The 13,104-nt window shown below is 39.3% G+C and overlaps 1 protein-coding gene across 8 annotated transcripts in view; it reads left to right on the top strand.

Annotated features, from left to right (window-relative positions):
* Positions 1–13,104, top strand: part of MACF1 (microtubule actin crosslinking factor 1) — a 255,446-nt gene that overhangs the window by 240,300 nt on the left and 2,042 nt on the right. For 5 of the 8 annotated variants that reach the window (XM_074305230.1, XM_074305222.1, XM_074305228.1 and 2 more), the window contains 4 exons: positions 137–154; positions 3,420–3,537; positions 10,301–10,512; positions 10,905–11,015. In XM_074305230.1, coding sequence (XP_074161331.1) covers positions 137–154; positions 3,420–3,537; positions 10,301–10,512; positions 10,905–11,015 — 459 coding nt within the window. The remainder of the gene's footprint in view (positions 1–136; positions 155–3,419; positions 3,538–10,300; positions 10,513–10,904; positions 11,016–13,104) is intronic. The other 3 variants (XM_074305225.1, XM_074305223.1, XM_074305226.1) reach the window with 3 other exon arrangements.

Consider the following 13,104-nt stretch of genomic DNA (forward strand, 5'->3'; position numbering starts at 1 on the left):
GCACAAGTGGCTGATACCAGTGACTGGTAACATGAATGAGTGGTTTTTCATAATTTAATATTAACTTGATCAAATGTTCTTATGTGTTTTATTTTTTTTTCTTTCATCCTTCCTTCTTATCCCTTGTTTTCCATAGTTCTTCCTCGGCAATCAGGTATAGTGTGCCTCGTGATGCCCACCCCTCTAAATGGATATGTGGTTTGTGTAGTAAATGTTTTCTGTCCTTTGCTGTGGTGAGAAGTGATCAATAGCATGCTTGTGTCAAATCTGATTCCATCAAGAGACTCGTATACAGGCCAGGATTTCAGAGCATTCTCAGCCGTGAAAGGAGTCAGCATACATTTTGAAGTAGATACTAAAATCTGTGTTGCTCAGACACTAAGCTGTCTCTCAATCACTATGATCCAGTTATTTGGCAATGTCCAGTTCAATTTTTTTTTTTTTTAAGACATCATGACCTCACATTGTTTTATTGAAGCATGGTCTGTAAGATGGCATAAATTCTGGTCAGATGAACAGATGGAAAATTTTGTTAAGCAAAAAATTCCTAGAATGATTATTTGGTGTTTATTTGAATGCTTTGATACCTTTTGGTAAGATGTACCAAATGAAAATAGAAAAAGTATAATTAGTATTAGGCAAATTATTCAACTTCTTGAGTTTTCTGAATCTGCCCTGCATACCAGAACTTGATGGAATTATATATTTTTTTAAATGTAGGAAGAAGAAATGCATTCTCTTCTACCAATTGGATAACTTTAATCTCTCATGGCTTCCCGAAGAGATCTGATATCAATTTATATACATTGCATGATAACTTATGTCCATATGTGATTATGTCCAACTATGATCAATAAAACCAAATTGAAGGTTGACTTGATTACCCTAAATTTTATATCTTAATAGAAAAAAATTAGTTTTCTTAGAAGCCTTCTTTAATCATCTTCAGAGGAGTGCTGTGACATTGTAAGGTTGATTTTTATTTGGTCAGCCTGACAAACTAAAGATACTATGGTGATATGGAGGGGTGAGATGACAGAATAATGGAAATTTTAAAGAGCACAGAATATTTTATAAATGTAAATTGTTCCCTGGCTTATGCAGAGCCAGGCTAATACCTATGCAAAAGAAATTAGAAGGTGAAAAAACAGCACTTGCAAATAATAATGTCAAATAAATTGGGCCAGGGGGACATCTCTTTGTGGAATGCAGTGTTCTCTCCATTGGAACCAAAAAAAAAAAAAGTGGGAAATAAGAAAGCACAGACTCATCTACAGCAGGGTCTGGGGGTGGGAGAGGGACCTTAGAACATAGGATGACAGAACTAAAGGAGACATAAGAGTTTAGGGAAGAGAAAAGCAAAACTACATAGAACCTAAGACTGTAGCAATGAATGTCAGTGCTGGAAGAGATCTCAGAACTCAGAATATTCATTTTAGCTGGAGATGGAGCCCAGATACAAAAATGTAGGGGAATGATTTTGATAGAAATAATGCCTTTCTTTCTGAAATCTTTAATAAATTTTTAATTTTATTTAAGTGACATTAGCAGTCAATATAAGTTCTCCTTCTGAAAGACACAAGTTCTTGTGTCTTTCCTCCATTCTGTACTCCGGAAGGAATCCTCTCAAGTCTCTTAATTGAGGAATCTCACTTCTTCAACAATGGTCCTGAATCTTACTCTGGGCTTTTATTAACCTTGTGAATCATAGTATTCTCTTCCATTTAACTAATACTTATTATATATCCACTCCCTCCTTTAGTTCATTCTCCACTTGATAGCCAAAGTAATTCCTAAAATACAAGTATAACCTTGATGCTTTCTTCTCCTCCCCCCCAAGTATCCCTAGTATCCAGGACCAAATACAAAATCCTGTCTGATGCTGAAAGCTCTTTATAACCTGGTCCCCATGTGTCTTTCCAATTTTTTTATCCCCCACCCCATTCTTCATTCTTGTGGTGCTGACTACTTGGCTGTTCCTTAAATAAGACCCTCTATCTCTAGACATTTTCTCTGGCCTCCCATGCCTGGGATGATTTCTGCCTACTGATTTCCCTGGCTTTTCCAAGTCCCAACTAAATTTTTTGAGGGCAGGGACTATCTTTGTATTTCTAGGGCTCAGCACGCCAGGACATATTAGGCACATAATAAATGTTTGTGTAAGGCACAGGGGATTAAAAAAAAATAAAAATAATCATTTCTCTTGACATTAAATTCTTTTGAGGAAAAACATTTGCTCAGAAAATTAAATTGAAATACATCTAGTAAATAGAAATTTTCAGAGGGTGAAAGGGTCAGCAACCTGATTGGGATGGGAGGGAAGGGGGAGAGGGGGAAAGGGAAGCAGGGAGGTATCAGAATAGACTTCCTGTAGGAAACAGCACTTTTTACAGATCTTTGCAGAAAGCTAGGAGGAATGTGAGAAGGGAGGGAGCACCTCCAGGCTCTTAGAATAACCTGTACAAAGGTGCAGAGATAGAAGATAGAATGTCATTTGTTGTGTCTTCCTATATTTTGGAGGTGGTCATTTAACCTACTACAAAGAACCAAGACATCAAGGGAAAATAGGACCAGGAAGTGTGTAGGAAGAAAAGAACTAAATATTCTTTAAAAAAAACAAAAAAACAAACAAACAAAAAAAAAAAACCTCAATTGATACAAAGCCTAAAAGAAAATGGGTCCCACGATAGTTTTTGTGATCTTAGAGGAAGAAATACTAAATCTTTTTTTCTAAAGTCACTCTTAATAATGGTGTGAAACTTCAGAGCTCCCAAAATGACTAAAGAACATATTCCTTGGAATAAGCATTGCTGATTTGAAAGGCTTTAAATTTCTGCAACTGAACTTTTCTGTAAGCATCTTTAACTGGTTATTGGTTCTGCTGGTGCAGCTTTCTTGCTGGTGGCATCACTTCTGGGACCCCAAGGAGATTCAGGGCTGAAGGTGCTTGCAAAGGCATGGATTCCTAAAGCATAATACCACAGTTGTGTGTTTCTCTGTACAGTGCACTGTATCCAGGAGCCAGCAGCGCAGCCATCATGCAGTTCACACCTGCCTGTCCTCTATTAGGAGTAAATGAGAAAAAATTCCTGTCACAGAATGTGGATTGAATCTTTAAAGAAATCAAACTGTAGATATTTCTGCCCATCTGTTCCTTTGGACATCAAAACTTAACTTTATATGAAAGGGCTAATTCACAAGAAGGAAACTGTGATGTTTCTGGTTTGGATTTTTTTTTTAAACCCATTTTAAACATTCCTTTTTTGGAAAACTAAGAAATAAGAGGCTGCATCTTTGCTAATATTTCAAACTAAAGCTACTTTTCTTGGAATATCTGCCTGGATACAGTCTACTTTGAAAAGAGACTATTGCCCTGTTTACTTCTTTTTTATTCAACTAATTCTGTATTAATTCTACAGTTTGGAGATTCCCAGCAACTGCGGCTGGTCCGTATTCTGCGCAGTACCGTCATGGTCCGAGTTGGTGGAGGATGGATGGCCCTGGATGAATTTTTAGTGAAAAATGATCCCTGCCGAGGTAAAGACCCTAGGAAGAGATTGTGTAGGAGATAAACATGCACATCAGAGTTCTTTTTTACCTGTTGGACATGTTTTTGTTTTTATTTTGTTTCTTTTTGATTTTAAACTTTCCAGGTTACCCACTATTACCACTTGTGATTCTGGGAAAGAGGGCAAGAAATGGGCTTTCAAAGAATTAATTGTGACATGTTAATAAAGAGAGTGAATTTCCCATTCAGGAAATCTCATTTTAGGCTGTCTAATTAGCACCTGCTTAGGAGAGAGCCTGATAAAGCCACTTAGGTTTTTTTTCCTATTGTTTGAAACATCTTTCCCTGTAATTTCTTTCTGCTGGCCTGATGACCTTCCTGTCTGCTTGAAGCTTGGCGAGTGTGGGACTCTGGTCTTTCTGTGGGTCAAAGAGCTCCTGCTCCTGTTGGGTGGATGAGCCTGTTTTCCTGAGGTGGCGAATAAGCCTTTGCAGCAGTAGGCCCAGGCGCCCCGAGGCTCCTCACACTGTAGGTTCTCTCGCTGGCAGCTGCTGTTGTGGTGTTGGGGGGTGGGGGACTCTCGTCGTCTAGCCCAATGACAGAGCTGCATGTGGGTGTGCAAGACCCCTCCTGCCCTGCTCTTTTTACAGCTTCTGCCCCTTCTGGACCAGCTCTGTCTGCAGATTTCTTTGTACGTGTGTGTTCTATTTCAGTGCACCACCCTGGAAGTAAGATAAAGCGCTCCGACTCCAGCACTTCGGTGGCCAGTCAGTCTCCCTTAGGTTGGCCTTTTAGTTTCATCGTCACTCATCTGCCAAGCTTTGCTCCTTTGGCTGCCTTGGTGCATGAACAACATGGCACAGTGGCAGCTTTCTTGCCTCTTTTTGGCTGGCAGCGCACTCAGGATTACAGTGAAGGCAGGGCCATTGGGATTCATTCTCTGGGGAGCTTAGAGGCCAAAATGTCTCCTTTCACATTGGCCCCACTTGCTAAATTGAAAACATTGATACCTTTTTTGACTGATAATAGAACTAAGGGTCAATGTTTCCCATGTGATATGACTGAATACTGTTGGGAGCATTTAGAGGGGATGGAGGAGGAGGAGTTGAGAGATCTTTCAAATGAAGAACTCTGGAATGTATCCATGATGGCTTGGTTTCTCTTGTTTTCACTTGGCATCCTGGATCAGTAGTGCCCATGGTCAAACAATGTTGGGTTTGTTTTTTCTTGGAACAAGTACTTCTTGAACTTCCCTTTAGGCAAAATCAGGCACAGTATTGAATTTCTCACATTTGTGAGAAGTATAACCTCACTCCTTCCTTTCCAAATGATTCCACTAAGTAAAGCTTATCTTTCCATCATCTCTCTTTTTGTAGATAATGTATATGTCTGTATTGGAAGAGCCCAAAAGTTACTCTCTGTGGCATTTGGGTTGCCTCTATTTAATATCTGCATGCTTGAGAAGTAAATGTAGACTCTTCTTGAAGGAACAGTATCCAAGAGCAGAGTACTTGGCTAGCCGCCTCTGGCATTCTGAGATCAAAATAGGGACACCAAAGAAATTCAGTTTAATTCATTGTGTATTTATGAATCATCTCCTATTGGTAGAATACTGCTCAGAGCTGAGGCACCAGATCTGCCCTCATGAAATTCACAGTTCAGAAGAAGGGATAAGAAGTAGGGGGAGGGAGGGAGATGAGGAGGAGACAAATTTATTACAAAGTAATACATGATAAGAGAATAAGAAACGTGTGAATAAAGTACCTTGTGAGGCATGAAGGAAGTGATTAGAGGGCAGTGTTTGAGTTGAATTTTAAAAGATAACTTAGGAAATTAACTAGTTGTTAAGGGAGAAAAAAAGATGTTCTAGGGATTTGGACAGAATGAGCAAGTGTGGAAGCAGGGCAAGTCAGGACCTCTTCAGTGGACCCCATACTTGATCTGACTAGTAGCTGATGAGGAACAGTGTGAAATAAAACCCAGAAGGTAGCGCAGCATCACAGTGAGGGAAGGGGGGTCTTGAATGCTAAGTGAAGCAGTTATAGGCATTTTTGATCAAAAGAATGACCCAATCACTGAAAAGGTGAAATTAATCTAGCATTGGTATGAAGGAGGAATTAGAGAGAGAAGGCCATTTAATCATCCAGTCAGGCAGAAATGAGAGCCTCCACTATGAGTGGTAACAGCAGAGAGAAAGAAGATAGACAGAAAACCTGGATGGCAGCAGTGCTGCAGGGGCAGAATATTTAACCCTTGGTAAGTGACTGTGAGAGGTGAAGAAGAAAAACTCACAGCTGACACACCTAGGTTTTCATCAAGGGGAGTCAGTAACAATGGAGTGATTGACAGAAGTTCCTAAAGGTTTAGGGAGACATTGCTTATCTTTAACCTTAAAACCCCTAAACACCTCAGGGGTTTTATAGAAAAAAATCAACAAATCTGGAACCAAGCCTTAGTCACATAAAGAGCTTGGGAAATCTGGCAATTATTAGAATGGCCTGACCAAAAAATCTTTCCAGGGTCTATTGGATTCCAGCGTGACAGAACTTGATATTTAATGCTAATTGTGTGACCTTATCATCTGATCACCCTATTTACCTTCTCTCCACTGAATATTCCAAGTTTGTCTTTCTTTTGAGAAATATATTGCTACAGAAGTATGGCCTCAATGGAGTGAAATAATGAAATGTTACAGATTGTATTGTTTCTAACCCAGGACCCTTTTTTAGCAGCCTTACAGCCTTTTTATTAGTGATACCACCTGAGAAAGGGATTAACAAAAATGATACAACCCTTTTATCAATGATAGATGAGATTTATAGGAAAAGACATACAAAGTATCTACAACTGAGGACTAGGATGGAACATAGTAAAATACCTGGGGATCGTGTAAACAGGACATTGTTTGGGGACTGTCAACAGATCTTATGCAGGCCCTGCTTCCTTCCCTTCACTTGTGAGGACTGAACCAATAGGATAGGGTTTTTTGAGCCTTAGATGACAAGGCTGCTGCATTAAGGTGGGCAGATCTTCTATGTGATTTGTTCTCTTGGGAAAAGTTTCAGCTATAGCCATCTCAAACTGAGTAGCAATTAACATATACTTGTTTAGCTCCAAAATATTTCATTAGAATAGGTACCCTTGCCAATAAAGCTTGCCAGTGAGACAAGCCTCCTGGCATTGACATCTTGGTATGGTAATGTCAACTTTTAATTGGGTCTGGGACAAAAGACTTAAATTTGGGGTTGAGATTATGTAGTTTTCTTTGGTAAGAGTGCCTGGGATGATGTATATATGTGTGCATATGTATATATGTATTTGTATGTACGCACATACATGCATTATGTTATAGAAGGAATTCACATTTTAGGTAGGAATCCCTGACACATAGTAAACACTTGATAAGTGTTTGTTGAGTGTTAAATGATTAACATTAGGGGGGATTTTGAGGTTTCTTCTAATTCTAAGATTCTATCTTTATATAATTTTTCTGCAACTGATTACTACTACTCCAGAGAAAGTGGATGCAAGTATGAGGTCATTATTCAAATTCAGCATCTATAGTACTTATTTTCCCTTATGTGCACCCCAAAGTCACAGGGTTTTTAAGAATTCATATTAAGGATTCCAGATGGGCCAGCAATGATTTTTGAACATCTTAGGTTTTGTCAACACATTTCCCTTCTCTGTCCCTTGTGTCATCCCTACTTGAATTCAGAATTGAAACACACTATTGTTATTTGCAAATATGTTAACACTTTACTTTGAAAGATCCATCCTTGAATTCATTGGCATAATTATATCTGTACTTTAATAATCCTCAAACTCATCAGTGTGAGAACTTTCTGTCATTGCAAATCTGACATGTCTTCCTGTCTCATGTGGAGTTCAACGGAAAGAGCTAATCCTGGAGCCAACAAACTTATGTTCACTGAATTTGACATTGAGCTAGATAAGCTCTGAAATGCTTTCTTGTTCTGAATCTCCTGACCTTTGCCCATGATGACCACAGAAGATGAGGCCTTCTTCTAGATTATTTTACATTTCATGACTATCAGTCACACTTGTATTTGTTATTCCTTGCTATGTGATTAGCCCATATCCTTTGATCACACATTTTTCTAGCCATGTACCACTTACTGTGCTTGGTTCCTAATTAGAAATACTCATTTTGCTTGCACTTTACTCATGTGCATTCCATTCACCTTTGGGTCACCTATATAGTGGAGTCTTTCAAGATCTTCAAGAACATACAACTTCTACTTTCTGAAATATCTTATACAAGAGGCACTTACCACATACTTGGAGAGTATAAGATTGAGTAAAGGTATAAAAAAAATAACGTGACGCCACACCCAGTGGTGTGCTGTTCCAAATAACATTAGCTCCTATCAGTTTCTAAAACATTTAGTACTTTCATTGAGAATATAAAGACTGGGTCACTCACACGTAAAGATAAGATGGTGGGGTCTGGCTTGGTCTGTTCTTCTAATCTCCACTTCTTCCTCCTATCTCTACCCCTAGAGTTGATTGCCTGCTTCTGGTATTCATGTCATCTGATTCTGGTATTTTTGACTGAGACTCAAGAACATTTGTCATCAGCTTCTCTCCTACTTGCCTTTCCTTTAGCTCCTGAAAATCTTTTCCTTTCTCTTTGAACTCTTATTGTCTCTTCACAATAAAAGATTATTTTTAATTGCAAGTAATATATGTCAACCTTCAGAGCCATTTCTTTGTGTTACCTCCTCAAATATTCTCTTTTAAGATGTAGATATCCTGGACTATTAAGGATAATCTGTCACTTGAAACTGACATTGCAGTAAGAATAATAGAAAAGTAATGGTTTTGGTGCATGAAATACTGCCCACCAAGGATAGGTCTAGGTGAGCTGCAAGTAGAAGAGAGGCCTCTGACAGAGATCACTGTTTTCTCTGAAAAAAACCTAATCTTTAGACTCTTGTCATCCTGATTATCATTTCTTTCATTACCTGATTAACTTGTATCCATAGCATTCTTTCCTCAAACTTTTTTTTGCCTAGGGCCATTTGGATTTTTGTAACTTTCACAGACCATACAAAAATTATTGATGTATGGAACTCAAACAGTGGGAGGCCCAGTAGGGTGAAGTTAGTCACCCAGTATCATCTTAGGTAATAAGCAACAAAGCTAGGATTTGAACCCAGGTCCTCTAACTTCTCATGTCCAGCGTGTGAGAGAGACAGACAGAGACAGAGAGGACACACAGTCAAAACTGTGGTGACAAACACCAGAATGAGTAGTATGTTTAAGTGCTTTGAGTCTGGGCAGAAAAGTGGAAGAATAAGTGGTATTATCCAAGAGAGATTATAGAAAATGAAAAGTATATGGACAAGAAAGGAACATCTAATAAGCCCTTTTCTTAAACTATCTGAAGTAGAAAGAGGACCTCAAGATCAATCAGAACAAGCCCAGTTATACATTCAGGCCCAGAGGCCTTAAAGGTGACCATGTGAACCATCATCTTGGACTTCCAAATCCAAGACTCTTCCATCATTCTATCAATCCTCCCAGCAGCCCTGTGGGAGATATAATACAGATAGTAGGATCACGAGTGAGATTATGAAACATTTGGTGATTTGCCCATGGCCACATAGATAGCAAGTGTCCGGGGCAGCATTTGAACCCAGTTCTCTTAACTTCACAACCAGAACTCTTTCTGCCATATCATAGTGCTGATCTTGGCATATTTAGGAAGAAACAAATAGACAAAGGGAAAGACCAGGAGGCTCCTTCATCTCCTAAAAGCCAGTCACACTTTTCCTTTTTTAAAGATTTTCTTCAACTAAACTAGTTGCTTTTTAACAAATTGATTCCCGATTTTGTTGGCAGTACTAGGATGGAGACGGCTTTTGTCCAAGCCCCCCTCCACTCAGTGTCGCTTCTTCTGTCTTTCCTCACATTGAATATTTGGCTTTCACATATTTTCCAGCAAACAAATTATGTGTAGGGCTTCTCTTTGCTCCATGAATATACTTGGTAATTCCTTAAATAAGTGACTGTGTGCTGATCTGTCTGAAATATCTTCATGTTTAAAAAAAAAAATTTTTTTTTTTTTTTAATGAAAATCCTGCTTTCTTGAGTCCTACCATTATCTGAATCCAAACTGTGAAAACCAGAGGTATTAAATGCAGTATAACTCAGGTTTCCTGAGTGAGGCGGAACCAAACTGAGAAGTGTTAATTTGACAGAATAGCATTGCAGTACAACAGAGATAATGTGAATTTATAGTTTTCTAACTCAATGTGCCTCACAGGGATCTGTTGTTTCTATTTGAGCTTGACACCATTGGTGAAGGATATTAAGTCTACATTTCTCTATTTTAATATTGTGAAAAAAATTTTGAGTAGATAATACATGTGTTTCAAGAAAGAGAAAGGGGTTATTTAGTTTGTCACAGTGTAGTATGTTTTCCCTTGGCACTATGACAAACTAGCATTTTCTCATTTCTTTTGGATAGTGGTATTCAATACATTTCCACCCTACTTTGGGAAATAACATTTTAGGAAAAGTATATATAGACCCCTCCAAGGAAACCCAGTAATAAGGATGCCTGATTGTAATGGATGAGAATGCTGATAAGAAAAATTTCAGTAAAGGGTGGGATTTTCCTCTAACAATATTGCATGCATCAGCGATGCCTAAGATTTAATTGGTTGAGTATTGTCATAGGAATCAGGAAAATGTTCAAGATTAATTTTTGTTTGTGTTTGTGTGTGTTCTATTCTATTCACACCCTCCCTTTTTTTTTTAAAGCACGAGGCAGAACTAATATAGAACTTAGGGAGAAATTCATCTTACCTGAGGGTGTGTCTCAGGGAATGACACCTTTCCGATCCCGGGGTCGAAGGTCCAAGCCATCTTCCAGAGCAGCTTCCCCTACCCGATCTAGCTCCAGTGCCAGCCAGAGTAACCACAGCTGTGCCTCGATGCCATCTTCTCCAGCAACCCCTGCCAGTGGGGCCAAGGTAAGTTCTGGGCATGATAGCGGGCCGCCCTGCCTTCTTCCTCGGGGCTGCCAAGCACCATGCCCATGTGCTAGAAACAGGCTGGAAGCTGCCTCACCGAGTGCCTCCCAACCCCCAGGAGCTGGGCCTGCAAGACCATGTTCAGAACTCTGCTTGTTCCCTGCGTCCTCCCCATTGCAGCCCACAGATCCTCTTCTGCCTCCCGACTGTGGCTGCAGAGTCTGCAGCAGAAGAGCTGCCATCTTTCCTCTCACCAGACCAACTGATGCTTCTTGGTTTTGTCTCCATTTCTGTAAAATTCAGGATCCTCTATTTGCTTTTCTGTCCCATTTTGGCCCCATTCTGTTCCATGTCCAACCATTCCACCCCCCCTTTGGATTTCCATTCCACAGAGTCCACATCAGTCCTCTCGCTGTTATGACAAACCTTGGTTGGTAAACAGTAAAGCTGGCACCCCCCTCAGGGACAGCGGTCCTCCTGACCTCCAGCTCCCCGGTTTTGAGGTAGAGTATGGCGTCTCTGGCTGACGACCAATGTGCCGAGGGGAGGCGGCCAGTGGCTTCTCTCCCTGACCTGCCAGCGGCCCTCTTCTCCTCTCCTCTCTTCTCCTCTCCTAGCACTTGCTCTTGTGGCTAGTTCACACAGGGAACTGTTTTTCAGTAGTTTCTAACTCGGATTTAAAGAAATTTGATCCACATAATCTGATTATATGACAGAAAACCAAGTCAATAGTAGCTTTTACAATCACACTAAAAATACTGCCAGAAAAAAAGTTACAATTTCTGATGGCTTCATTTATTCTGTGATTTTTAATAATATTTTTATGAAGTTCATTCATGAAAAAACCGTTCACCCAATCAAGAGCCGAGTTATTAACACCTGAAATTCTGCAATTACGCATGTATAACTTGATTTTTAACTTGCTTTTAATGATATAGTAGTTAATGTCACCTGGGATGGATCCCCTTGGCATGCTTTCCACTGGCCCCAAGGCCTGTAGCTTTGGAGCAGCCCAGGGAGGCCACTGGAAATTGCTTTGGGCTCCATATTGACCTTACTCTAGATCTTTTGGGCCTCAACTTTGATTCTGTCTAACTATATTTTGATCTGAATACACAAACCATTTGATTCACTATAACTCAACTACCAGAACACTTTTTGGGTATGGCAGCATTTGAGAAATAAAAATACCTTACCTGATTCTCTCAATTCACAATTCTCTCTTCACAAAATGTGCATTTCCTGCTAAGGCAGCATCAGCTTCCTGTGTCAGGAATTTCAGTGAAACCATCTCGGAACTCTGGCCTGGGCATTCACTGGGCTTTGGGGTTGATCTGGGAAATCTGCCCCGTTTAAACCAAAGCACAAACTTTTTATTTTTTATCATTAGCTGCCACTTGAATCACAGGTGTTGATCTGCTTATCCTGCTGCCTGCCTATTTTAGTGCTCCAGTTTCACAAGAATCTAAGAAAGTCTAAAACTCAAAATAATGTGCAAATACTAAGTCTGTAGGTGAAAACTTAATTTGTGGCTGAAGTTTCATTTTATCAAGACTTTGCCCATTGCAGCTGAACAATCTATAATAGTCATGTTGTAACTAACTCACTTTGCCAAAATTGAATTGAATTAAGAACACTTCAGATTGCTGTCATACTAAGACAATATGACTTAGAAATGTTGCCAACGAAAAAGGCAGCTTCTGAAACTGGGGCTTCTCTGTCCACTTAGACTGGAGGACCTTGGCTCCAAGGGCTTGATATGGTTAACCTGCTTTTTTCAACTTTCTCTTGATTTATTAGAAAAACCAATAACCCAGAAAAGTCCTGCTGGATTATTTTTCTCTTCTGATAAAATGAACATCTTAAAAGTCTTGGAAAACATTTAAATAATTTGTTTTGGATAATATTGAGAACATGTTGCAGGAAGAATGGCATTTAAATCTAAATGCATATCCACTCCCTCCCTAGTACAGTCTGGAATTTTTAAATGCAACTGAACATTTTGTAATTTCTTCCTTTCAAATATCAGTTATGGCCATCTTCTTTTTGGGGTGTTGGAGACAGGATAGGGACAAATATCCTCATTTTGCACATAAAGTGATATTCAACAGGAGTGAAACAGCAGATCTAGAGTCAGCTAGATACTTAGCATTAGAGCCAGCCCCCTGGTCTGCTGGCATTTCCACTCTCCTGCTTTCCTTGATCAAGTCTAACTTCATTCAAGGCATTTTGAACTGAAAATTTTCTGGTTTTTACCAAAGAAGTTTGACCTATAAGGTTTAAAATTTCTTCCCATTGTCCCTTCCCCTCCATAACCCCTTCTCCTTTTAGTTAAACCACAGTATTCTTAATGTGGTCCTGAAAATCTGAGAAAACTTTAAACTGTTTGCTCATGGATGTTTATGGAAACTGTAAAAATGATAGAAAATTCTGATTTGCTAAATTATCAAATTGCATATTTTTGAAGCAACAACCAAAAAATGTTTTCCTTAACTTTTAATTTGCTTTTTAAGATAGTCCTATAATAAAAATCCTATGGCAGAGGCTTAAAAAAAAAAAAATGCTTCTTTAAGTCACATCACTATCAGTGAA

This window comes from Sminthopsis crassicaudata, chromosome 3 (assembly GCF_048593235.1).
Source record: "Sminthopsis crassicaudata isolate SCR6 chromosome 3, ASM4859323v1, whole genome shotgun sequence".
In the NCBI taxonomy this organism is placed as follows: Eukaryota; Metazoa; Chordata; class Mammalia; order Dasyuromorphia; family Dasyuridae; genus Sminthopsis; species Sminthopsis crassicaudata.